The sequence below is a fragment of the Ceratotherium simum genome, chromosome 13 (assembly GCF_057802395.1).
Source record: "Ceratotherium simum simum isolate JZ-2026a chromosome 13, ASM5780239v1, whole genome shotgun sequence".
Classification (NCBI taxonomy): domain Eukaryota; kingdom Metazoa; phylum Chordata; class Mammalia; order Perissodactyla; family Rhinocerotidae; genus Ceratotherium; species Ceratotherium simum.
Window position 1 is genome coordinate 14,839,665 of NC_141912.1, and position 23,300 is coordinate 14,862,964.

The window sequence follows — 23,300 nt, forward strand, 5'->3', positions numbered from 1 at the left end:
GTAATATACATATTCACCCATTTTACACTGAGGAATATAGGATTTTCTCCAGTGATAAATAACCCAGACAGCTGTGCTTTTATGGTTTTAAAATATCCTTTCCTTCATCTTTTTTTGTGTCTAGCAGATTCTTCCTCCTCTAAATTTGTAAATCAGATAATCAAGCTTGTGTGTAGACTAAGAAGAAATAAATACACTATATGAATGTCCGTATACTAGTTTTGGTTTCTCAGATGTTTTTTGTTTTCTTCTATGTGCTTGAGGGTGTTATATAGTTATTTTCCAGGTATTAGCGTATAACAGTGTTTCTCTGTCAACTTGGTTATTTTTACTGTGGCATGAAATATAAGATGATCTTACTGGTTTTGTCGTAATGAGATAAAGAAGCTCCTTTTGCTTCATTTTTGCCAATGCTGTGGTTTTCCTGGTCTGCAGTGCTAGCTTGGCCTCTCCATTACTTTGCAAATAGACTTGTGAGCAAGGTCTTAGAGGATTTACAATAGCCACAGGGTAGGGATAGCTTTGGAGTAAATGGCATTAGACTGTTGGATTCAGTCTTTTCTACTTGCTTCATTTTGACTGCAAGGTTATGGAGATGTACAGGTATGAGGGTGCCCAGTAAAATTCTGGAGGTCTGTTCCTTCTAGGGGAGAAGCTAATAGTTCACGAGGCCACTCCTGGTGGACAGGTTATGGATTGGCAGTGGCTTCTTGAACGAGGCCTAAAAGGATAGTGAGGCAATACCCAGGGAGAGATGGGTTGTCCATAATGAGAGGCACCTGCCTAATGGGAGCATTCGTGCAAGCCTGATATTTGAACTAAGGACATCTTCTTGCCTCTATTAGTAGTTAAGTGACCTCTCCACCTGAGATTCATTACTGTTGAGCATTGGTCCTTTCCTTCCACTTATTCCTTCTCCCGGAGGTTTTCCTTGCCTTTATCATGCCAGCTTCTTCATTCCCCATTTGGTTTGAGAACACTTTAGTACCTTTTTTTCTTGGTTGACACTTGACCTTTAGGTCCAGACCAACATGAACCCAAGTCACCTTTTGGGTAAAGGCAATTTGCTTTTATCCTCCATGCCCCCATACTGAGAAGAAATCGTGTCCTTTTCCACCTCTGACTGCAGAACCAGTTACATTGGAAGGACTTGTATTATCAGAAGTTTTGGTTTGAGAGTCAGTCCCTTGGAAACACCCCCTATTCCTCCGTGCTCGTGTATTTCCTGTCTGACTTTTCTCTTACATTAGCCTCTGACTTTCTTTTAGAATACCTAGCAGGTTACATCTGTTTATTTATATTTGCTGAGAAGCTGTTTAAGCAAATACATTATAAGATTGGTTGTTTTCTGTTTTTGTTTTGAAGTAATTTTGAAGAAATTACTCTATATGGTTTCTTTGGATGTTAGTGAAACTTGGATCCTGAAGTGAGCTTTTAGACATTTTCTCCATTTTCATTCTTTGGAACATAAACCTGATGTTCATCTCATTCTCTCAAAATCTTGTGTAAGGAATATGATTGTTGCTTCATGCTGCTTGCTCAAGGTTTGAGTTTCAAAAAATCCTCAACAGATTTTGTAAGTGAAAGTTCATTCCTTGTGTGTTCCACATAGATTTTACCAGATTCTCTTTGAAACAGAATATTTTTATCAATCTTTACTTTCTCCTATTTTCACGTTACTCCCAAATGGCCTGAGTTGCAGAGTTTGTTGCATTTTCTGCTGTGGGGAGAAAAAGGAAAGCAGAGGGGTAAGGGCTTACTTCCTGAAACATATCCCCTTAACCCTTCCCTTGTCACTTTGCTACTTCCCTCCAATAGGTGGCAGAGCTGGCTAGAGAAGTTACCACAGGATCTACACAAACACCTGCTCTTCTTATTACTAATCCAACTTTCTGATTTTAATTGCAAGCCAGTGTGTCCAAGATAGAGTGTAGGCAGGCTCTTCTTTAGAAGAAATTTGACGTGGATATTTTCATCTGGAAGGAACTTGAAGAGATTGTTTAACCTATATCCTTTCATTTTATTGAAGAGGGAAATTTTAACTGCCGAGTCCGAAATTTCCAAGGATTGACATTCTCTGCTGTGTCTGACAACATGTAACATGTTACCTTAAGTCATGTTACATGCTAGAATGAAGTGGAGCCTATGGTAAAATAAATTTGTTTTTTAAATTTTTACTCAAAGTCTCTTCTGAGTGTTGAAATAAAGTTTCTCCTGCTTTTTCTGAAGTACCTCAAAAGTTAGATATAGGAAAGAAGGATCCAAACAGTGTGGTATTTTACCTGTGAATGGTGAGTCCTGATTGAAAACCTCTGACTACGAAGCTAGGAAGGGTGATGTCTCCTCTTTGCCAGTCAGTCTTGTCCTAGTTGTAAAACCACTTGGGACAAGAGTAAAGATGTTGTTCCAGTGGAAATATGGCTAGATATTTCCTTCTTTTATTTCATCTCTAACTCCTATTCAATTAAATGATTTTCCCCAAAATCTGTGTCACGTTTAAGAATCTTTCTTCTGTTGAAAACGTGCTTCTAGCTGGAAATGATCAAAGAGGTGAAAACAAAACAAAGGAAATGGTGATTGTCAAACTATATCCAATTCTACTATCCACAGAGAGTCTTTTTGCCACATACATCCATTTGGATCCTTCATCTCCACCTAGTGGGTTGGAGATGAAAACCACATAACCTTTAGGGTTTTTGGATATTGGTAGGTCATGACTGCAACAAAAGGAAGGGGACTGGAGGTATCTGTTTTGTCTTTGCATTCCTGTGACATGCATATTTGGTTTGCCACTTCAGCTTCCTATTGGTGCTAGTTCATTTCCATCTCCATGTTAGAGTGCATAGCCCCGAAGCTGGATAGGAATGGTTTTAACCATTGTGTTTGAAGTTTGAGATCTCTGTTTGTGAAAGAGAGCAAATTGGTTACTTGTATCTTTCTTGATGTTACTAGAGTGTTAGCACATTCACAGGAAAGTGAACAAGAGAAGAAATGAATTTCACATTTATTAGTTCTGCTACTTGGTAGTAGCTCTCCCAAAAAATACTTAATGGGAAAGAGATTGAAGTTGTTGCAGAAAATTAATTTGGGGGATTTTCTTTGTCCCAAACAATACACGAGTGAGTTCACTGATCTACTTCTAAATTGTCATTATTTGATAAGGAAGAACTGTATTGTCCATCTTTATAATATTGAACTTATTTTTTGGTGTTATTGCTCTATGATAAGCTCAGAAACGAAAACATTTGGGGATGGGGAGGTTAAGGTATAAAGGAATGAGGAAAATGGGTTCTTCTATGAGGAGTTTTTTGGGTTTTTTTTTTTTTTGTTAAACTTTATTTATTTATTTTTACCCCCAAAGCCCCAGTGGATAGTTGTATGTCATAGTTGCACATCCTTCTAGTTGCTGTATGTGGGACGCAGCCTCAGCATGGCTGGAGAAGCGCTGCGTCAGTGCGCGCCCAGAATCCAAACCCCGGGTGGCCAGCAGTGGAGCGCGCGCACTTAACTGCTAAGCCACGGGGCCGACCCTTTTTTTTTTTTTAAATCCATCACTTTTAGATAGTCCTGTGTAGGAATTTAATTTAATAATTTTACATGCTATTAACCTGATCATAATATCAAAGTAGCTTCCAAATATATTATGATTTTTGGGAATCAACGTCTGTTGTTCACCCCATATAAATACAAGACAAATGACCATATGTAAGGAAACACTATTTTCTGTTTTTACCACTTCTCTCTGATTCTTCTTTCACTTTTAAATTCATTTGCTTAAATTTGTATTTTTAAGTCTAGTGAGTTAAGGGCATAACCCAGAATAGTCTTTCTTACTCCACACTGTGGGTAGATGTTTTTTATTTTATTGATTTTTCTTGCTCAGTTCAGTCCTTGGTAGTTTTTAGTTTTCTCCCCTCCCAAGAACTATTCAGATGAGATTTTTTAAATTGCGATTTGTTATGTTTGGTGAATGGCATCATCCCCCTGCTGGGAGATTTTGCTTGAAATCTGTTAAAAGGACACAGGTGGAGTTATATTTCCTGGGGGATATTTGAAAAATAAATTAAAAATGGCAGTAGAGATGAATAGCTTTGTTTTATCGGCTTAGTCATGAGGATTTGGTTTTGTAACTCAATAAATGCTTTCATTTTTAGTTCTCCTTCTGGAAGGGGTGAGGATCAGGGCCTGTGTTTATGAGCCTCTTTCTTAAACCCACCAGGTTCTCCTGCGCTGCCCAACAGCATGGTATATTTCGGAAGCTCTCAGGACGAGGAGGACGTCGAGGAGGAAGATGATGAGACGGAAGACGTCAAAACAGCCACCAACAATGCTTCATCTTCATGCCAGTCAACCCCCAGGAAAGGAAAAACCCACAAGCACGTTCACAACGGGCATGGTACGTCTGCTATTGAATTTGGGCAAAAAAAGGTAAAATCCAAAGCTTTGGGTGAGAGAACTAGCATAGATCATCTGTTGAGAAGATGATGAAGATGAAGGCTTCACAGCTGGTTAGTGGCAGAGGTAGTTCTGGATACTTCTCTAAGTGCCAGACACGTTTAAGGGCAAAGAGATTAGAGTAACAAAGCACAGTCAGTATGTTCTAGATGAATTGATTGTTAAGATGAATATAGATAGTCTTACGTTGTGGAGATGATGATAAGTTCCATAAGAGCTGCAGATAATAGAATCAGAAGAGGAAGAGATCACAGCTAAATAGGGATGATCAAGAAGAATTCGTGAGTTTCAGCAAACTGTTGTGATCACCTTATTTGTGATTTTTAGCAGGTGGAGAGAATGTATAAAGAACCATTATTCAGCATATGAAATAAAGTAAATGCATACATATTATGAATTAGACTGATTTTTTTCCTCAAGTACTATAGTGTAGAGGAGGAGGAGGACAAAAGGTTGGTATCAGAGAGAAGAAACTATTTAAATAAGTTGGCTGTGGAAAATGTCCAGTGGTTTTTCAAAAGGGAAGTAACTTAATTGGAGTTGTGTTCTGAAAAGATAAAGCTGGCGTCAATTATGAGGATTCCATAAAGGGAAATGACTTGAAGAAGAGGAAACACATTGGAAGGCTGTAATTATAGACAATTACCTGGCCGTAGGTAACAAGGAACTACAAGTTGGTTATGGCAATATAAAGAGGAGGATATAAGTTTAAAAATGAGGAGGTAGATACAGAAATTTTATGGGGGTAGTGTTGAGAAGACTTGATAACCATTCGGATTAGCATGAGATGGGGGAAAGGACGTAAGAAAAGAGGAAAGAAAAGGAGAGTGAAGCAGAGCGAATGGGGTAGGGAGATATTATGGCTCTTTTCTGTTGAGTTCCTACAGGTTCTCTTCTAGATGATGTATTTCATGTAGGACTCACAGAGACCCTGTGAGGTAGAGAGTCCCCATCTACAAAAGGCAGAAAATCAGTGCTGTCGATAAGTGATCGAGGCAAAGGAAAGTTTCTCACTTTTTTTTCCCTCCACTGATGTGCACTGGGCTACCACTTGTCTTTCTGGATTTGATGGGAAATAGAGGCTCAGGACAAGCAAAGCTTAGACGTGATGGGAGTCCGGGTCCTGCTTTCGTTATTGTTGGGCATTTCTGCCTTGTCAGTTTAATGGTTGTTCATCTCTCCTGCCTCTTGCTTATGGCTGTGTTTCAGTGGCATATAGAGGTAGTAAAGACGTGACCCCCTTTTAAGGACTTACAGTTTAGTTGGGGAGACAGGGTTTACACTCCCAGTGCATAATTAAAAATGGTGACTTAGTTTTACCCTTTCAGGAGAAAGTTTTTTTTTACCTGCGATTGTGGTTATCAGGAATCTTGATAGTTGAAACAGCTGCATATATGAGTTGGAATACAGGTACAGGTGTAGAGGTGAACTTTTTAGGGAAATTCATGAACTGTTCAATTCCACATAAACTGTGGAATGTGCAGTGTGGCCTAGTTGTCGGCTGGTGGCATACGGACCCACCAGTGTGGCAGGTGTACTTAGGGATAACTGGGAGCCACAGGATAGAGTTGATAATACATGCTATGCTACGCAGGAGGAAGAATTCAAATGTAGAGAATAGGGCACTCTTGATGATTTTAGATGTGGAAGTAAGATGACATAGATCAAGTTCAGAATGATTCCTCCCCCAACCCAGTTTAGTCTGAAATGAAAGAGGATGAGAGTCCAAAAGTTCTAGCCAGAAAAGAGCTGAAGGGAGGCTGGACTGGATAACATACAGTGTTTCAGAGGAGTGCAAGAGGCATTTTGAAGCATAAATGATCAGCTTTTCACAACTGCCTGGAGAGGCAGGGTTGAAGGTAAAAGAACGCGAATTAGGAAGGGAGTTGATGGGGGAGGAGTTAAGAACTTTATCATCTAAGTTTGCAGTGATGGTGAAGGACAGACAGGAGAACTATAGAGAATAGACTGGGAATTGATCTCGGAGCCGCAGCTGGATGAAGCAGACAGAATGGATGAGCTTTCTGAGATAGAATGAAGCAAGGAAGGAGACTTGCGGGGATCTTTTTTTTTAAATTCTTGAGAAGGTATTTGATTTTCGAGTTTTACTTTTGGTTCAGTATGAATCAAGAATAAATAATAAATATGAGCAAAACATGAAGTTAGACTCATATCTGTTAGTTTCTGTGTCTATATATATGATAGACATATTTCATCAGTACAATATCAGAGTGGTTCCTTGAGATGTTAATTTTGGTTCTCTTACTGTGATTGATAGGTGAATTCCTCAGTCATGTTAATCGGGTGAATTAATTCCATGTGTACCCGTGCAGTTGTGGTGGGCTCCCCAACTCCTTCCTTTTCCCATCTTGCTTGAGCTTGTTGGTTCACTAGATAGTTTTCTCAGATTCAACTTCTAGCATCAACAGTTGCCATCTTCCCTACGTTTGGATCTTATTATCTTGAATTCTCTTCTTAGGTGAGCTGCGGAGGGATCATATGAAGGGGCAGTGAGTATCTGGCAGCACATGACAGGGAGTTCTGTGAAGGGGGTGAGATGAGGGTGAAGGAATTGCCTGTGTTCTGTCATCTGAGGCAAGAGGGTAACAGTTTTGCATTGCCCACTTGCATTGTCATTAGGAGTGAAGGAAAGGGTATCTGTCTCTATCTGTAGATACATATATCTACATATGCATGTACACACAGGCAAACTTCTGATTTTTGAGAATGTTGTGAGATTTTACTATTTTAAACAGTGATGTGTGACTGAAAAAATATTGTGGCAATTAAGAAGGTTTTAAAATTTTCATGAGGATTCGCTTGTTATTTCAAACATTGTCAGCAATACTCTTGGGTTCTTTTTGTGTACTGATGAATTTTTATGTCTCTTCATTGGGGCCAGCATAGGATAGTGTGTGTCCTTGGTTCTAGTGTGGAAGGACTAGATGGGGGGTCTGAGGTGTGAGAACCCACATAGCCCCTCTTACTGCCTTTTCTGAGTTTGCTCTTGTACTCCCTCTTCTCTTGCTCCTTTTCCTCTCCCTTCCCGCCTCTGCTGTCCTCTCCTGTACTTGAGATACAGCATGAGTAAGATATAGGAGCAATAGGGAGCAAACCCAGGCCAGCTGGGCTTCATCAGCACAGTAACTCCACTCCTACTTACCAACACTTCTGTGCTTTCCTTCCTCAGACTTGTAGAGACCAAAGTTGCAAGGCCCTTATAAAGTCCCTACCTGCTAATTCTAATAACTCTGTTACCTACAGGTCTACTTTTAATGACTGTTTTCTTGATTATGGGTCCTATTTATGTCTTGTATTCTTTTCTTTTTTTATTATATTCAGATACAGTGTATAGTAGTGTGCCATATTCTACAGTATAATTTTTTGTTTCCCAAGGAGTGAAGCTCTTTCCTTTTTTGGCAGTTTAGATGAGGGGCTGATGGCTCTGATTTCTCCTCAAGTGGTTGGCTTATATCTTTAGTTACATTGAGTTCATCTGTGATTAATTCAACCCCCAACACCCAAGCCTCTGCCTTTTAGATCATGTCAGTATTTGAGCTGGGAAGGGGTTGGCTGCACTTCCAAAGTTTGCTTTCAGATTCAACTCCAATAGAGTCCCAGAACCCATCTTAGTGAGAACCCATGGGGCTATGCATACAGCTAAACTTTGGGGGATGGATGAGAGGGAGATAACTGCAGGCCAGAGTGATCTGTCCTTGTGTTTGGGTGTCTTCCAGACTCCGGTATGCAGTCCCATACTGTTAAAGCCCCAGCCTCATCCCTGCATAGTCTCTCAGACGACGGTAAGTGTGCCCATTCCCACACCAGTCCCTCAGCCCCCGTGTGCGTTTCCCTCTGGAATTCAGTTCATCTGCTCTTCAGTAGTCCCCTAGGAAAGTATGAATTTTTATGTTGTCTGAGGTTTTCTTGTTGTTCCCATGGGCACGAAGACCTTTCACATCCTCTTATATCCTCAACGAACACCATAGTCAGTAAAGTCCTTCTACTTTGGAGTGTTCAAAAGGATCAAACAAGTCAAATAGAAGCACCAAACCAACTCCATTATAAAAGCAAAAGGAGTTTGTGCCTTTTCTGCAAATGCTAATGCCCGAAAGTGTTAGAGATTTTGTGTTTGCATGTTCCTGAAATGGCTGTATTTGTGGAGGATTTGAAAGGGAGCTTTAGAAATCATTTTACTGGGAAAAGTACTAAGACATAATCGTAGACTCTTTAAGGGTAGGATCTTGCCATGTTAACCGCTTATGGAATTAACTTTTGCATCTGACGTAAAAGAATTTTAACTTCTGTGCTTGTGAAAAATGAGTGTAAGACCCTATGCTAATTGTGGTACTTTGGAAGATAACCCGGATGAACAAGGCATCTAGGCTCTTCCTTCAAGGAGCTTAGGGTGTGGGATGCTTCCTGGTGAACCCGTCAGAAATGCCCCAAGGCATTCAGGCTCTAGCCATGTGTTTCTCCTGGTCACACAGGTTTTAATGTCTGGTTCATGTAACCGCCCCCCGCATCCCCCTCCACCATCAATTTGTGTTGCTCACATACTTGCTTCCTGTCACTTCTGGTGTGTCCCCTAATTGTGTCATGCCACTTGTCTGTATGACTTTAACACTCCCCTCACACCCAGGTACAGACGTCCTTGATAGGAAGGGGCCGTTGGGGACAAGCAGCTGAGGTACTCAAGTGTTTGTTTGGGCTCTATTTTGTGTATGTTTATGGGTTTGTGAGTTTGTTTTCACTTTTCAGATATCCAAGTACCAAATCTTTTGTAAGATCATATGAAAAGAAAGTATGACCCGAGTTTTAGTGTCAGGGAGTCATCTAATGCAAAGGTCACAATGTTGATCCTTTCTCTCTTTGCCTCTTCCTCTTCCTTCCTAAAGGAAAGGACTTTTTTTGGCAAAGGTGTGCTGTGATCACATTTGTATTTTGGAAAGATGAACGAGGATAGTATTTTGAAAGAGAGATTGGAATGGTCACAGCTTAGAGGCAGAAACACCTTGAAGAGACTACTGCACTAACCTTTACATGATTCTGAGGTTTTAATCAGGGAAACGTCATTTGGATGAAGTGGAAAGGTCAAATCAGACCGAGATAATTGACACACAGGGGTGGCTTGGTGTCAGTGGAAATACAAATGCAATTGGAAATGTAGGTCTCCAGTCAGTCTACAGTGCTCTATGTGCTCTACTGATGTGGGGTGAGGCTGTGAGTGAATCAGTTGAAGTTTCCTGCTCTTGAGTCATTCTGGCTTATTCCAGTTTAGTTGTCAGCCTTTGACCTTTGGCGTTGATAATAAAACGAGGTGATGAGGCACTGAGGAGTGAATAGCACAGTGATTCAAAATACAGGCCTCAGACTCTGGCCCACCTGGCTTTGAATTCTGCCTTCAACAATTGCTAGCAAGTTGCTTAATATTTCTCAGCCTCAGGCTCCTCATCTGTTAGGTGGTGATTAAGTGAGATGTTTGTGTAGGCTCTCTGTTAACTGCGTAGCTAGACATGTTCATAGTTCATGGGTGGCTTCTCTGATTTTATTTTAGGAAATGTTCTCTTAGAAATCTGCTCCTTTGTGAGAGGGCGTGGTGGACGGCTGTTTTCCATGCATGACAATAAGAATACTAGAGTTTGCAGGATGTGTTCACCTACATTATCTCTTTAGAATCCACCTGCTCGACAACAGAGTCCTTGTGCGGTGGCCAGGGCAGGTGTCTTGAGGAAGTGGAAGATCCGATGTCTTGAACCCGTCACCCAAAGTGGCAGGTTGCAGCCAAGAGTCAAAGTTTCTGAAATGCCTCTAGACCCATACACATTCTGTTGTGAGGATGAGAGTGTGAGCAGTTGCGCTTTGTGCTGGGTAGAGTATGCTGTGATGGTGGTGTTCCCACTCTCATAGGCAGTAGACAGCGTCGAAAAGCCAGCTCCACAGGCCACTATGCAGCTTTGCTTGGGTCTCCTGGTGCTCTTGCCACATGGCGTTCATGTCTTTGGAAGCCAAATAGTGAAAACCCACAGGATTGCAGTCTTCTCTGTGAGGCCAGTGGAGGCGAGTGAGTTGAAGCCAGCTCAGAAGTGAAGAGGCTGTTAGGAATGCTCCTCCGATTTCAGGTGACCCGGAGCAAGATGGTGGTTTTGTTGAAAAAGAGAAATCAAAAGGTGAAAAGAAAAAGAAAATGAAAGAAAAGAATAGTTAGCTTTGGAGAAGGCCAGCTTCAGCCTCAGATTCGGTCAGTATTTCAGAAAAACACTGAGCTCTCACCACGGGTTAGGTGTGCTGTGTCAGTCACCCTCTCGATTCTACATCCTCTGTTATATAAAGAAGGCAGATGACAAGGAAACGAACCGCCATCAGCAGTTTACTATGCAAGTCCTAGCGATGCTTGGGAGTAAGTCCCCAAGCGGGAGGACGTAAGGATGTTCCTGAAGGTACTATTTTCAACAGTGGAGAAAGGAGTTATTGATATTAGAAGCTCGTCAGTGACACGTGGTACAATTAAAATGTAGTAATCTTTGAAAAGTGAGTATTCTGCTGTGGAGTGATCCCATGTTCAGTATTGCTCCTTCCCCAACCATTTCTAGATCCCCAACCATTTCTAGATCATTGAAATTGTACTGTAATACCAAGTTTACAACACATGTTTGGTCTTTTTTGTCTGTTCAGTTCCTACAAAGGTCTTTATCAGCATCACGTTGTCCCCAGGAGCTTTGTTCATGCCTCTTTTATTTTTTATTTATTTATTTTTTTGTGTGAGGAAGATCAGCCCTGAGCTAACATCTGCCAATCATCCAATTTTTTTTTTTTTTCTGAAGAAGACTGGCCCTGGGCTATCATCCATGCCTATCTTCCTCCACTTTATATGGCACGCCACTGTAGCATGGTTTGACAAGCAGTGTGTTGGTGCGTGCATAGGATCCGAACCGGAGAACCCCGGGCCGCCGCAGCAGAGCACGCACACTTAACCACACTTAACCGCTCGCGCCACTGGACTGGTCATGCCTCTTTTAAAGCTACTAACTAATTAGCTGTGTGTTCCTGGGTGAAACATTTAACTTCTCTGATTCTTAATTTCCCCTTCCATGAAATGAGCAGGATGGAGTGGGTTAGCATTCGTTTGTTCATTCATTCATTTATATCTCCCAGCACAAAGAAACCCTTACTGCCTGTTTCATGTGCAGGAATGGTTACCATTGAGATGTCTTCTAGTGGATGACCGGCGTAGCTGTGTGTGCAAGAAAAGTGGCTTTCCCAAGGTCACCTGTTTGGCTGAGTGAAGAGCCCTAACTAAAACTCTGTTCCAAAACTCTGTTCCCTATAATCCAGTCTTCTTTCCCTGAGACAGGATTGCCTTTTTCAAATTGAAAACATTTATATCCCACCCAGTTTTCAACTCCTTCACATTCCTATCCAGACTCTTCTTGCCCCTGTTATAACCCATTGGTACACTGTGCCTCCTCCAGAGTATGAGAAGGTCAGCTGGAAACCCCCGGACCTGAGTTGTTTACACAGGAATCCTCCACGTGGTCAGGCAGGGATCACTAAGAGCTCTGCTTTCACGTTTAATAAATACAGATCAGACGCTGGCAACAATTCCCGTGGCAGCTAGAAGTTGTCTTTCCTGCTTTGCTTTTACTGAGACCCATTTCTTGGTGAATACAGAGCAGAATTCCTTGCAATACCTTGTGATAGGATTTCGTTATGGGTACCTATCAGTTATAAAAGGGGTTGTTTAGATGTGATATGTGACCACAGAATAAAACAGATACTCCTGGAGGGTTCACTTGTAATAGAGAGTTCTCGGTAGGAGTACAGAAGGTGTTTACCTGGTCTGTTGGCATGACGTTGGCCCAGCAGTTTTATCTTTAAAGAAAGTGGGTAGATGATAGGTGATTAAGAGGAAAATGCTTGACCCCAGGCTCACCCAGGACCTGCCCCAACAGGCTTTATTTCTTCTGTCTGGAGTTCAGAGGAGGCCCTGTTCATGTTCAGAAAATTGAACCTTTCCTGTTCAGCTTCTGAGAGCTCCTGCAGAGCTCCCAGCTTGATTAGATAGATGTGTAGGGCGCCGATGCCTAATTGTCCCTCATGAACAGCGGGCTGGTGTCAGAGGGTTTCAAGCCTCGCGGTGAGCAGTTGGACTCGCCACTCCCCAGAATGTGTCAGAGGGCCCTGCAGTGTGACACCTGCGACACTGGGAGACCCAAGATGCTCTTGTCCTGCTTCGCGAGCTTCTCCCACCCCTCCCCCCGTTCTCTGATTTTAGAGGGTGCTGATGAGCATAAGCAAGAAAAGAACCGCTCTTGAGATTCTTGTAAGTTCTCTGACTGCACAGAATGAAAAGGTTGGGTCCAGTTTGTGAATGAGATGAGGGCTCTCCCTTTCCCTGCTCATGCCTCCCTTTCCAAATAGTAAAATCTAGGGACAGATTGTCTCCATTTCCTTTTATTTTTCTGACTTGGGTGAAGAATGTGCAGGTGTTAAAATCGATTTTCTAACAGGAAGAACAAGGATGAGAGCGTAGTAATCGTGTGGTCAAGCAGGTCCTCAGAATTGTTGGCTTTTTCACGTGATAAAGTGGAGAGCAAGCTGCTTTTTCGTGCTTCTCCCCAACAGGGTGTTTCTCTTGTTAGCGTAGCGCTTTCCCTATTTTGCGTGGTGGAGATGTTGAGGTGAGTCGGGAAATCAGCAACATCTATATTCTACCCCATGGGGATCACCCTTGCTGAAATCTGGGGAAAACATAAATGCGCAGAAGACAAAATGTGGAAAACTAATACTTTATACTGGGCTGGCTCTGGCCAAAAACCCTGATTAGGCTGCATGTCCAGGATTAGTTTTATTTAGGCTGTGCTAGTTTGAAGAAACTAGAATCCAGACTGCTGGTGCTGGTCCCTTTATCTTGTTTCTCCCCATGCCTGACCGTGAGTGAAGCCGCAGGGTTCCCTCCGGAGCAGTGGCCTGGCTCAGGGAAGGAGGTGCCAAGAGAGAACGTGCTCCCGCCTCGCCCCCTGACACTGGGCTACGGTTGTGTCTAATTGAGTCTGTCTGTGACAGCACTCATCTTCCTGGGGGTGGGAGCCCTGACCCCAGTAGTCTCCTATAAGAGTCTGGTGTCCCCGGGCAGATGTTCAGTTTCGTAAACATTACACAGGACTCTTATGTTCTCATTTATAATTCACTGAGCATCCTAATGGAAATGGACTTGTTTATTAAAATACATGATTTGAAATGACATGGACTGCATCCCGCACGCTTTTAACCTTGGGTTAACACTTACGGGTTACAATAACAATGCCTCCAGCAACTTCTATTTCGATAGCTCTTCAGTTTCCAGAATACTCTTACATACACAGAACCTCAATAATCCTAACAATAGAGCCCTTAGGTAATCACGGTTTGGAAACAAAACAACACAATCAAAACACTGCCCTGTGGGTATTTATATTACAAGTTGATATTTGAAACTTGCCTAGTTTTTGAAAAGTTCTCATCGTTGGTTGTTTTTTCCAATGGGGTAAGTGAGGTGGACTGGAGGAATTAATCCATTTGTTTGGAATGAATTTTGCTTTGATTTTTCCTCGGCGTTGTCATTGTGGTGAGGCCTCGTCGTCCTTTGCAAAGGAGAACCTGGTGAAAGTTCATTGCTCGCGTCGCCACGTTTTGTATAAATGAGTGTGTGTGTGTATGAACGATGGAAGGAAGAGCGGAGACCATGGTCCCTTTTTGTGCTCATCCCTGTCTGAAGAGGGACGTTTCTCAGAAGAATTTTTAAACAACATACCATTGGCCTCCCAGCTGGAATGATTTAATTGCTTTTGGATTCACACCGGGGGCATGTTGTGTAAGGGCCGAAAAGCAGGCATTTGGATGCGTGTACCGCATTTCTGCTCTGTGGTTGCCTTCCAGATGCTTTTAGCCCCCTCTCCGTCTGGCTGGTGGAGGGCGGGGGTGCAGGCAGAGTCAGTGTGTCTTGCCATGGCCGTGCTCAGTGAGGAGACGCTCTTTAGCTGACAAATGCTTTTTTTTAATTGACGTTTTCATAGCATATCTTCTTTACTATTTTTAACTTGGCAGCTCCATTTCTTTTCCTGTTGAGGCAAGTGAATATTCCAAAAAGTTGGGCTCTGGGCTGGGAGCATGTGTTTTAAGAGCAGTAGTACATGTAGAGTCAGGTTAGAAAGTATCTGTTCCTAACCATCCGCCACTTCTGCAGGACCACTTGGCATAGTGGTGGAGAGCACGGGGCTGGCTCTCGTCTTCCCATTTATGGCTGCAACTTTGGTCCAGTTTTCTGTGTTTTAGTTTTCTTACTTTTGAAGAAAAGGTAATAGGAGTGGCTTTTTCATAGGTTTTTGTGAGAGCTAAATGAGTCACTACATGTTGGAAGACTTTATGGCTGGTACAAATTGCCTGTTGGCTATTATCCTTAACACCACATGTGTTTGAAAAGATTTGGAAGCCTAGAACAACTTTGTAATTGATAAGAGAAGCTTGGAAAGTTAGTGTGTTTAAATGCCTGGCACACAGTGAGGGCTCTCTGAGAGGTGACTCTTAACACCGTGAGGGGGCTGGCCCAGTGGTGTATTGGTTAAATTCACGTGCTCCACTTCAGCAGCCCAGGGTTTGCAGCTTCGGATCCTGGGCACGGACCTGTACACGGCTCATCAAGCCATGCTGTGGCAGGCATCCCACATATGAAAAAAAAGGGGAAGATGGACACAGATGTTAGCTCAGGGCTAATCTTCCTCAGGCCACTCCCCCCACCCCCGAAATCACTTTACCACTGTGAGTGTGGCATTATTGATCTTACGAGAATGAGCTGTTCCAAGCGTGGTAGAAGGTCCCCAATAACACCTGTCCATCAGTATAATCAGCTTTCCCCTGTTTCTTTTCATTTTCCTTAAGCACTTATTCCACTGGTCCATGCAGGACCTTAGGGACACGTACACTTAGGACCGTGGGCCAGCCCCTCTTGTGTTTTGGTTTGGGGATGTCTCCTCCTGGGAAGAGCCCCTCTCCTCTGTGGTGAGATGCTCATACAGATTTCCGGGACAGCCCACTAGGCGAGGCGTCTGGTGGTGGAGAAGAGAAGCTCCTGGCTCAGCTATGTCTTCCTAACCAGGTGTCCTTGGGCCAACTGTTTAACCTTTTTAAGCCTCAGTTTCCCGGTTTGTAATATGCTTGTAACACCCAGCTTTTTCCATCAGGATCGGGTTGGGTGGGAGGAGGGGAAGTGACTGCAAATGGGCATGGTGTTTCATTTTGGGGTGATGAAAACGTTTTAAACTGACATCATCATAATGCTTGCACAACTCCATGAACATGCAAAACTCCATTGGGTAGTACCCTTTAAATGGGCAAATTACATGATATGTGAATTATAGCTTATTAAAGATAAACTAAAATCTGTTAGGACTAAATGAGTGACAGATGGACAGTGCCTGGCACTTGGTAAGTTCTCAAACAGTGGAGGCTGGCTACTATCCTGTTACTGGCCTCGCACCCCATCATTCTTTCTTCTAAAGAACTCTAATACTGTGCAGTTCTAAAGAAATTAATATAAGGTATTAGATTTTGGAATTTTTAATTATTTTTGTTGTTCATAATATGGCTGGGATGTGTTTATAGTATACACATTCACAACACCCTGGGAGAGAGATGGTTTTCATTACTTCAAAATGAAACACCATGCCCATTAGCAGTCACTTCCCCTCCTCCCCCACAATCCTAAATTGAATTACTGAACTGTTCACCAAACTGCTCAGTATTTAATATTTTCAGCTAAATTCACCTGGCCTGTCTTAAGGGGACTTTTTAGTCACTTGGGAAGTCGTGCTGTTCCCAGAGACTATAAAATGTGCTCATAGAATTTTTGAAAGTCATTTGTTTCCTGGAGGGTGAGTGGAGGTGTATGTGATAGCATAGTGGATTCACAATACTTTTTTTGGAGAACCTTGAAAACAACCCTTCCTACAATGCAAATATTTCTGTATTAAGTTTTTCTGTACTAATATTTTTATTCTGAAAATTACCAATTCTTCTATAACTTGTATAATTGACTGTGTATATGGGGTGCCTTCCAATTTAACTCTTGTGCACATTTGCAAGATCTCTCTCTCTCAGTGTGTTGTGAGTAGTTACAGCTTCCTTGTTCAGATCCAAAGATGGGCCAGAAGTCTTATCACTGACTTCAAATGTGGTTGGTCTTTTAGAATTCATCCCCTTGAATACAGTCATGTGTTGTTTAACGATGGGGATACGTTCTGAGAAATGCGTCGTTGGGCGATTTCATCATCATGCAAACATCGTAGAGTGACTTACCCGGACCTAGATCGTATAGCCTACTACACACCTAGGCTCTATGGTACTAATCTTACAGGACCACCATTGCATATGCGGTCTGTTGTTGACCATACAGGGTTTTATGAAACCCCAAACTGCAAAAACACTATTCATTTGTTCAAAAGTTAATGCATGTCCTCTTCTGAGTATAACCCATAGTTCTGTACTCTGTCTTGTTTCTTGAGAGTGATAAAGCATGACAGCCCTCTCAGCCCCCTGCTCGTTGTCCCAAAAGGCCATTGCCTGAACGTCCTCTGCTGGGTGCCCTCTGGCCCGTTGGAGAATGGAGATGCCTTAGAGCCAACCGATGTGGGCACAGTCGGGGGGGCTGGGGGGGGTTAGTCACCATCAGGCCATCAGTCTCATCCTTTCCTTGGCTCCTTTGGGGGCCAAGTGCTCCAGGAAACCACTTTTCAATGACAGAAACCATTCATCCTGATTTATGGTCTTTCTCTTGGCCCAACCTTTATTTTCTCATAAAGGTCATAGGCCCTTTTAAACTTTAGTATCAGAAGTTATTAGGAACATATATTCTTACATAGGAACATATGTAAGAAACATGTTTAAATGGAAAATCTATCCAACTCTTTTAGTTATTTTACATCATTACACATAATGTATTCACAGTTTTACGTCTTGGGACTGTGGCAACCAAATTTTGATTGAAAAAGATATTCTATGACTTAGAGAATTAAAATTCTTACATAGAAAATTCAATTTGCTTTGAAAACTCTGCTTATAGATTTCTTTCCTATTTTATGTGTATAACCAAAGTGGTAGGGAGATTTCACTGTGTAGAAATTACAGCGGGTTTTACAAACACCATGTAAACCAGTAGAACTTGCTTGTGATACTGGAGTCAGGGTGCAGCACGGAGGCTGCTGTAGGGTTCTTGTCAGCTCCCAGTGTGAGCTGCCCTGCGACAGTATAATGGAGCTTCTGCTGACCTAAACACGTCCTTGCTGCTTTCCCAGTTTTACACATGAGTGCTGTAGCTAAGTTAGTGGAGCTGTTTTTGCCCAGGGCGAGCCCGGTTACAGCACTCACACACGCGGCATGAACATCCTTTTGAAGTGTTGGCACAGGTTGGCAGACATTCCATTGTTTGCAGACAATAGTGACTCCAAGTTGAACTAGCTCCAGGGAGCAAGTGCAGCTTTTGTACAGTAACAAGGCTTTACTGCCAGCCAGTTGATGAAGTCTGTCTTCCCCAAGTAGGGATGCCGTGTAATGACATGAAGCTTACGTTTAAATGTCTGGCTCAAGATCAGAAACTTGGCGTGCTTCTCTTTCCTTTTTGTGACACATTCTTCATTTACAATGACTTGTTTTTTTTGTCCCTTCGATGTGTTTTGGGGGTTAGGCTGGGAGCAAGTCTTATTTTATATGATTTTGGGGTTAGTCCAGTCTTCAGGCCTTCTGCTCATTCTTTCCTTCTTGTCCTTTGTGTCTCTGCTGGCAGACATTTCAGTCCGGCTCTGGAATGGCTCACATCCATATTTCCCTTTGAAGGAGGTAAAGGCTTCAGAATGCTGTTAGCTCAGGTCTGCTCTGAGTCATCTCAGGATACCATATAACTTTTGTCAGACGCCAAGCAAGGACTTCTGTTTCCTAGCCACCTAATATAAAATGCCAGGATTGTCTCCTGGTGTTCAGATGAGGTGCCCTGACTAGCACGGATAATTAGCAAGATCGGGGCATCTGGATACAGGAAGGGCGTGGAGACAGGCGGAAGTGGACACGCTGGCCTCGACACCCCTGTTTGAAGGGAATTACTATTTTCAAATGTGGGTCTTGTCTTCACCATGGCAGCAGGAGCTTTTAAAAAGATCAACCTTCTTATATTTGCATAATTCCTTTCTCTGAAGAACACAAAGCATTTTATATACTTTATTTTGAATTCTTCAGCGATTCCTGGAGGGCAGATAAGGGGAGGCAGTTGTCTTGTAGTTGAGGGAATTGAGGCACAGATGTGTTTGGTGATCTGGGAGCTAGAAATCACAGCCCTCCAAGAGGTCATGTATGTAGTGAGGGTTTTAAAGACCTTATGATTGGCTTGTCATAGTCTGCCTTATGGATTTCTCGCAGGAATCACGTCGGGATCTAACTGTGTGAACAGAGCTTATATGAGGAACATCCTGTAGTACAGACTCCCTGGAGCTATAAATGTGGGCTCCTCCTTGGAAAGGGTAGCTTTCCGCCTTTCAAATGATTGCGGCGTTGCTGTTTGCTGTTCAAGATGTTTCTAAAGTAACCTCTTGCCCATTTCTTTTTCATCCCTTATTGGGAGCAAATCTTATCTTCTCAGGCATGAAGTGGCCTGAAATCAAAATATCAGCCTTTGGATTTAAAGATTTTGCTTGCCGTGGTGTGAAAACACTTGTCTATAGGCCATTTAACTTTCAGAGTATGTGTATACAAATCAATAAATTTGTCTCTGTTCATTAATGTAAAGCTATTTGTATCTGGGTACAATACAATTTCCTAATGTGGCTCACTGTGATAAATGCTTTTTTTCTCTCCTTAAAGAAACAAGTCCAATTATTCCTTTTAATTGGGGACTGTGTGCATAGGTCCTCTATGCATCTAACTTTCTCTGTCTTTCTGTCTCATGTTCACAGGGTTTAGTCTTTCCCTGGGAGAGTGAATGTTTTTTCCTTTCCCCTTCTCAAGAATCTTACAAATTAAGACAAAAGATAATTACTTCGAGGGGTAAAACTGGCAGCTTCCCACGACACTTAAAATTAATGAGCTGTTGAGGACAAAATATACCTTGTCTCTGGCTCCATCGTCTTCGCCCCATCTGCCCCTCCCACTTCCCATTGAGCACATGATTTGACTTTTTGGCTGTGTTTGCCATTTGGGTCTATTGCTGCTGTAAAATAGCAAGATGGTGACAGAAAGTAGATTCATTTGGAAACTCTGGCTTTGTTTGCAATCAAAGTTAATTTTACTCAATTTTAAATTTTTGTATTTTTGAAAACTTTCTCCTTTTCCGATGATCTGATCACAATAATCTGCAGTGGAATACAGTGCTGTAGTTCACAGAGCAAGCAGTTTTGATTTACTGTGTTAATGGCACATGCCTCCCTCTCCCCTCTGGTTCAGCTTTCTTGTCTGTAATCCTAGAAGCCCACAGATTTGTCTTTGATTTGCAGGGCTTTACTTTCCAGAGCACTTTCCTGAGGAGTTGGTTTGTTGCTGGTGGTGGTCAGACTCCTCCAAGGCATCAGAATAGAACCAAAGCATTGTGCATTATGTTTTAAGTACAGATGATGCTGATGAAGGATCTGTTTTTTCTTAGATCTCAGAAAGATATTGCTGGCTAACCACAGTGTCACTCGTAACAAATTTCCTTAAAGTCCCAGTTTAGCAACTGGCTGTGCCCCATGGTTCATTTGGAAAGGAGACATGTGGAACTGAACACTGTTGCTCGTGGTGCTGTGCTACATGTCTGGCCAATGACTCTGTTGGGAGTAGTGTGGTGACCCTAAGAAGCTAACGCTTGGCTGAGGCTGGCTTCATGCCCCACTAAGCCCCTTTCTAGATTAATATTTTCCCACCGAATCCTCAAAGCAACTCTCTGAGATAGTCAATGGGGAAACTAAGACTCGGACAGGTCACCAGCCCAAGGTGAAACAGTTAGCAAATTTTTCTGGATTCAAACTTTTAGGTAGCTTCAGCTGAGAGCCTCAGCTTTTTGAGAGGTTTGTAGGTGTAGACGTAAGGACAGGGTCCGTCAAAGCCTCTGGAAACCATGATGTAGCTCACCAACCATGGAAAGGGTGATGCAGCCCCGCACTTGCAGGCTTTTGCTCTCAAGATCCCTTTCTACTGTGAATAGCTATTGAGCGAGGCCCCAAAAGGCTTTTATTAACGTGGATTGTATTTATTAGTATCTACCATATTAAAATTAAAACAGAAAATTTAAAAATAACACAAGCCCATTACATGTTAACACAAATCACGTTTTTATGAAAGTAACTATATTCCCAAACCAAAGAGCTATTGGTGAGAAGAGTTGCATTGTTGTACATTTTTGCTAATCGCTTTAATGTCTGGCTTAGTAGAAGACAGCTAGATTCTTACATCTGCTTCTGCATCAGTCTCTTGCAATATATAGATTTGGTTGGCATATATGAAGAAAATCAGCCTCAGACAAATATGCAGTTGGAGAAGGGAGGAGCCCTAGTAGATGGTTATTATCTGATACTGCACCCTGACTCATCCAATGGTAGTTTCTGAAAGGTCAGTTGTTAGGGGAATCTGAACCCATATGGATGAACTTTTCATACTCGGTTACATTAAAATACATCAGTTTGCCTTCCACTTTGAGTGGATCTCTTACCCATGGACAATTTTGTAACATATTATCATTTGAAAATAATGGTTCACTGAGTTGTACCTCTTCCAACTGTCAGCACCTTTCATGGTACAGTATCAAAGAATCCCACATCTCCTCTCCACTGACCTCATCAGAAAAGTCTTTAAGTATGGAGAGGCTGTCAAACTCATGATGGCAGATAAAGGTTTTCCAGAATTGTAATTTTGGCCTGAAATTGTGAATGCTATCACTGACAGCAAAAACTATTGAGTTATTTTCTTTGACAGGCTCCCCTTATTCACTTTTGAGAAAATGGCCGACAAATAAGTACATCAGTGCTTCTTTCAAATAGAAGTAACATTCTATGAAAGAAGCAGCTAGCTTGCAGCTTAAACAGTCACACCAAGGCTTTTCCCTAGAAACAGTCATCATATTTTGGTATGCAGGAGAAGACCTTCAACAATTTGTACTACATTATCCTTAAATGCAACTGACTTTTTTTTAACTGCTAGTAACTGGTCATGAACAATACAATAATTATTAGTATAGTTTGAAACTGCCAATGATTTGTGTTAAAACATCAGCAACTTTGCCCGCCTTATGTTGCTGTCGTTGAAAAAAATAGTAATTTTATTGAGATGTAATTCATGTACCATGAAATTTGCCCACTTAAAGTGTACAATTCGGTAGTTTTTAATATATTCACGGAGTTGGGCAACTATCATCACAGTCAACTTTAAAACATTTTCATCACCTTCCCCCGAAAAACCTTGTACCCATTAGCAGTCATTCCCATTTTCCCAAAACCCTTCCAACCCCTGGCAACTACTAATCTACTTTCTGTCTCTGTGCATTCGTCTGTTTTGGTCACTTCATATGAATGGGATCAGACAGTATGTGACCTTTTGTCGGTAGCTTCTTAATTTACCATGATGTTTCCAAGATTCATCCATGCTGGAGCCTGTATCAGTACTTAATTCCTTTTTATGGATGGATAATACCCCATTTTGTTTATATAAATACCAGTTGATGAACCTTTGGGTTTTGTCCCCCAGTTTTTACCTATTGTTAATACATTTTCAAACATTTGTATACAAATGTTAATGTGGGCATATTTTTCATTTGTCTTAGGTACATACCTGGGAGTGGACTTGCTGGGTTTTATGGTAACTCTGTTTCACTTTTGAGGAACTTCCGGCCTGTTTTCCAAAGTGGCTACACCACTTTATGCTGCCACCGTAGTGTATGAGGGTTACGATTTCTCCACGTCCTCACTGTTATCTGTCTTTTGGAGGATACCATCCTAGTGGATGTGAAGGTGCTGTCTCATGGTGGTTTTGATTAGCATTTCCCTGACTGCTAATGCACCTTTGTTTTTACACCTTATTAAAATATCAGTGCAGTGAGAAAGGCAAATTACTGTCTTAGTATAATTATGAAAATAGTTTTAACCTAGAGGATTCCCTGAAAGGGTCTCAGGGTCCCACAAGTCACTCATAAACCTAGTAGAAAATGTGGGATGTATTTTCAGCGTTTTATTTGTCTTTCCTCGGTAAGGGCATTAGCAACGCCTCTTTTTCCCATGAAATGGATGTTGGGAGGCAGCTGGGGTGAATGGGAGAGGCTGGGATGGGTCTGTTCAGGCCAACCACGTGGCTGTATCGAAGCCCTTCTTCATACTTGATCTGCAGGGAGGACAGGAGGCAAGAAGAGATCTTGCCACAATCTGATTATGTAGTAACCTGAGACGGTCCTTTTAAACCTGCAGTAATAAGGTTTCCCAAATCTCCTTACAGGAACACCTCTTACCCTTGATCTACTGGTGAGAAAACTAAGCGTTAAATAACTTGCCCTGTTGCAAACAGCAGGGCTGGGAATTGAACCTCTATAATTCAGTGTTACAAAAGGGGACAAACACGTAGAATAAAATTTTCTTTACTCGATCAAAGAGAAAATAATTATAAAACCGGTACTTTTTCGTGGTAGTAACAAAGCATGGAGGAGTATGGAATATTTGAGATTAAAAAACTAACAACTTCCTGTGCTGTGTTTTAATGAAGGGACTGTGTTCACTGCTTTAAAAAATTGGTGAATGGTCAAGAATTGCCTGGATTGATATTCCTTCACTTGATTTTTAATCACACTGAAGTATGACTTCTTACGGATG

General features: G+C 42.0%; 1 protein-coding gene across 9 annotated transcripts in view; it reads left to right on the top strand.

The window, feature by feature from the left end:
* JARID2 (jumonji and AT-rich interaction domain containing 2) overlaps positions 1 to 23,300 on the top strand; it is a 260,738-nt gene that overhangs the window by 195,866 nt on the left and 41,572 nt on the right. For 8 of the 9 annotated variants that reach the window (XM_087438035.1, XM_087438036.1, XM_087438039.1 and 5 more), the window contains 2 exons: positions 4,220 to 4,396; positions 8,193 to 8,258. In XM_087438035.1, coding sequence (XP_087294161.1) covers positions 4,220 to 4,396; positions 8,193 to 8,258 — 243 coding nt within the window. The remainder of the gene's footprint in view (positions 1 to 4,219; positions 4,397 to 8,192; positions 8,259 to 23,300) is intronic. The other variant, XM_004432105.3, reaches the window with a different exon arrangement.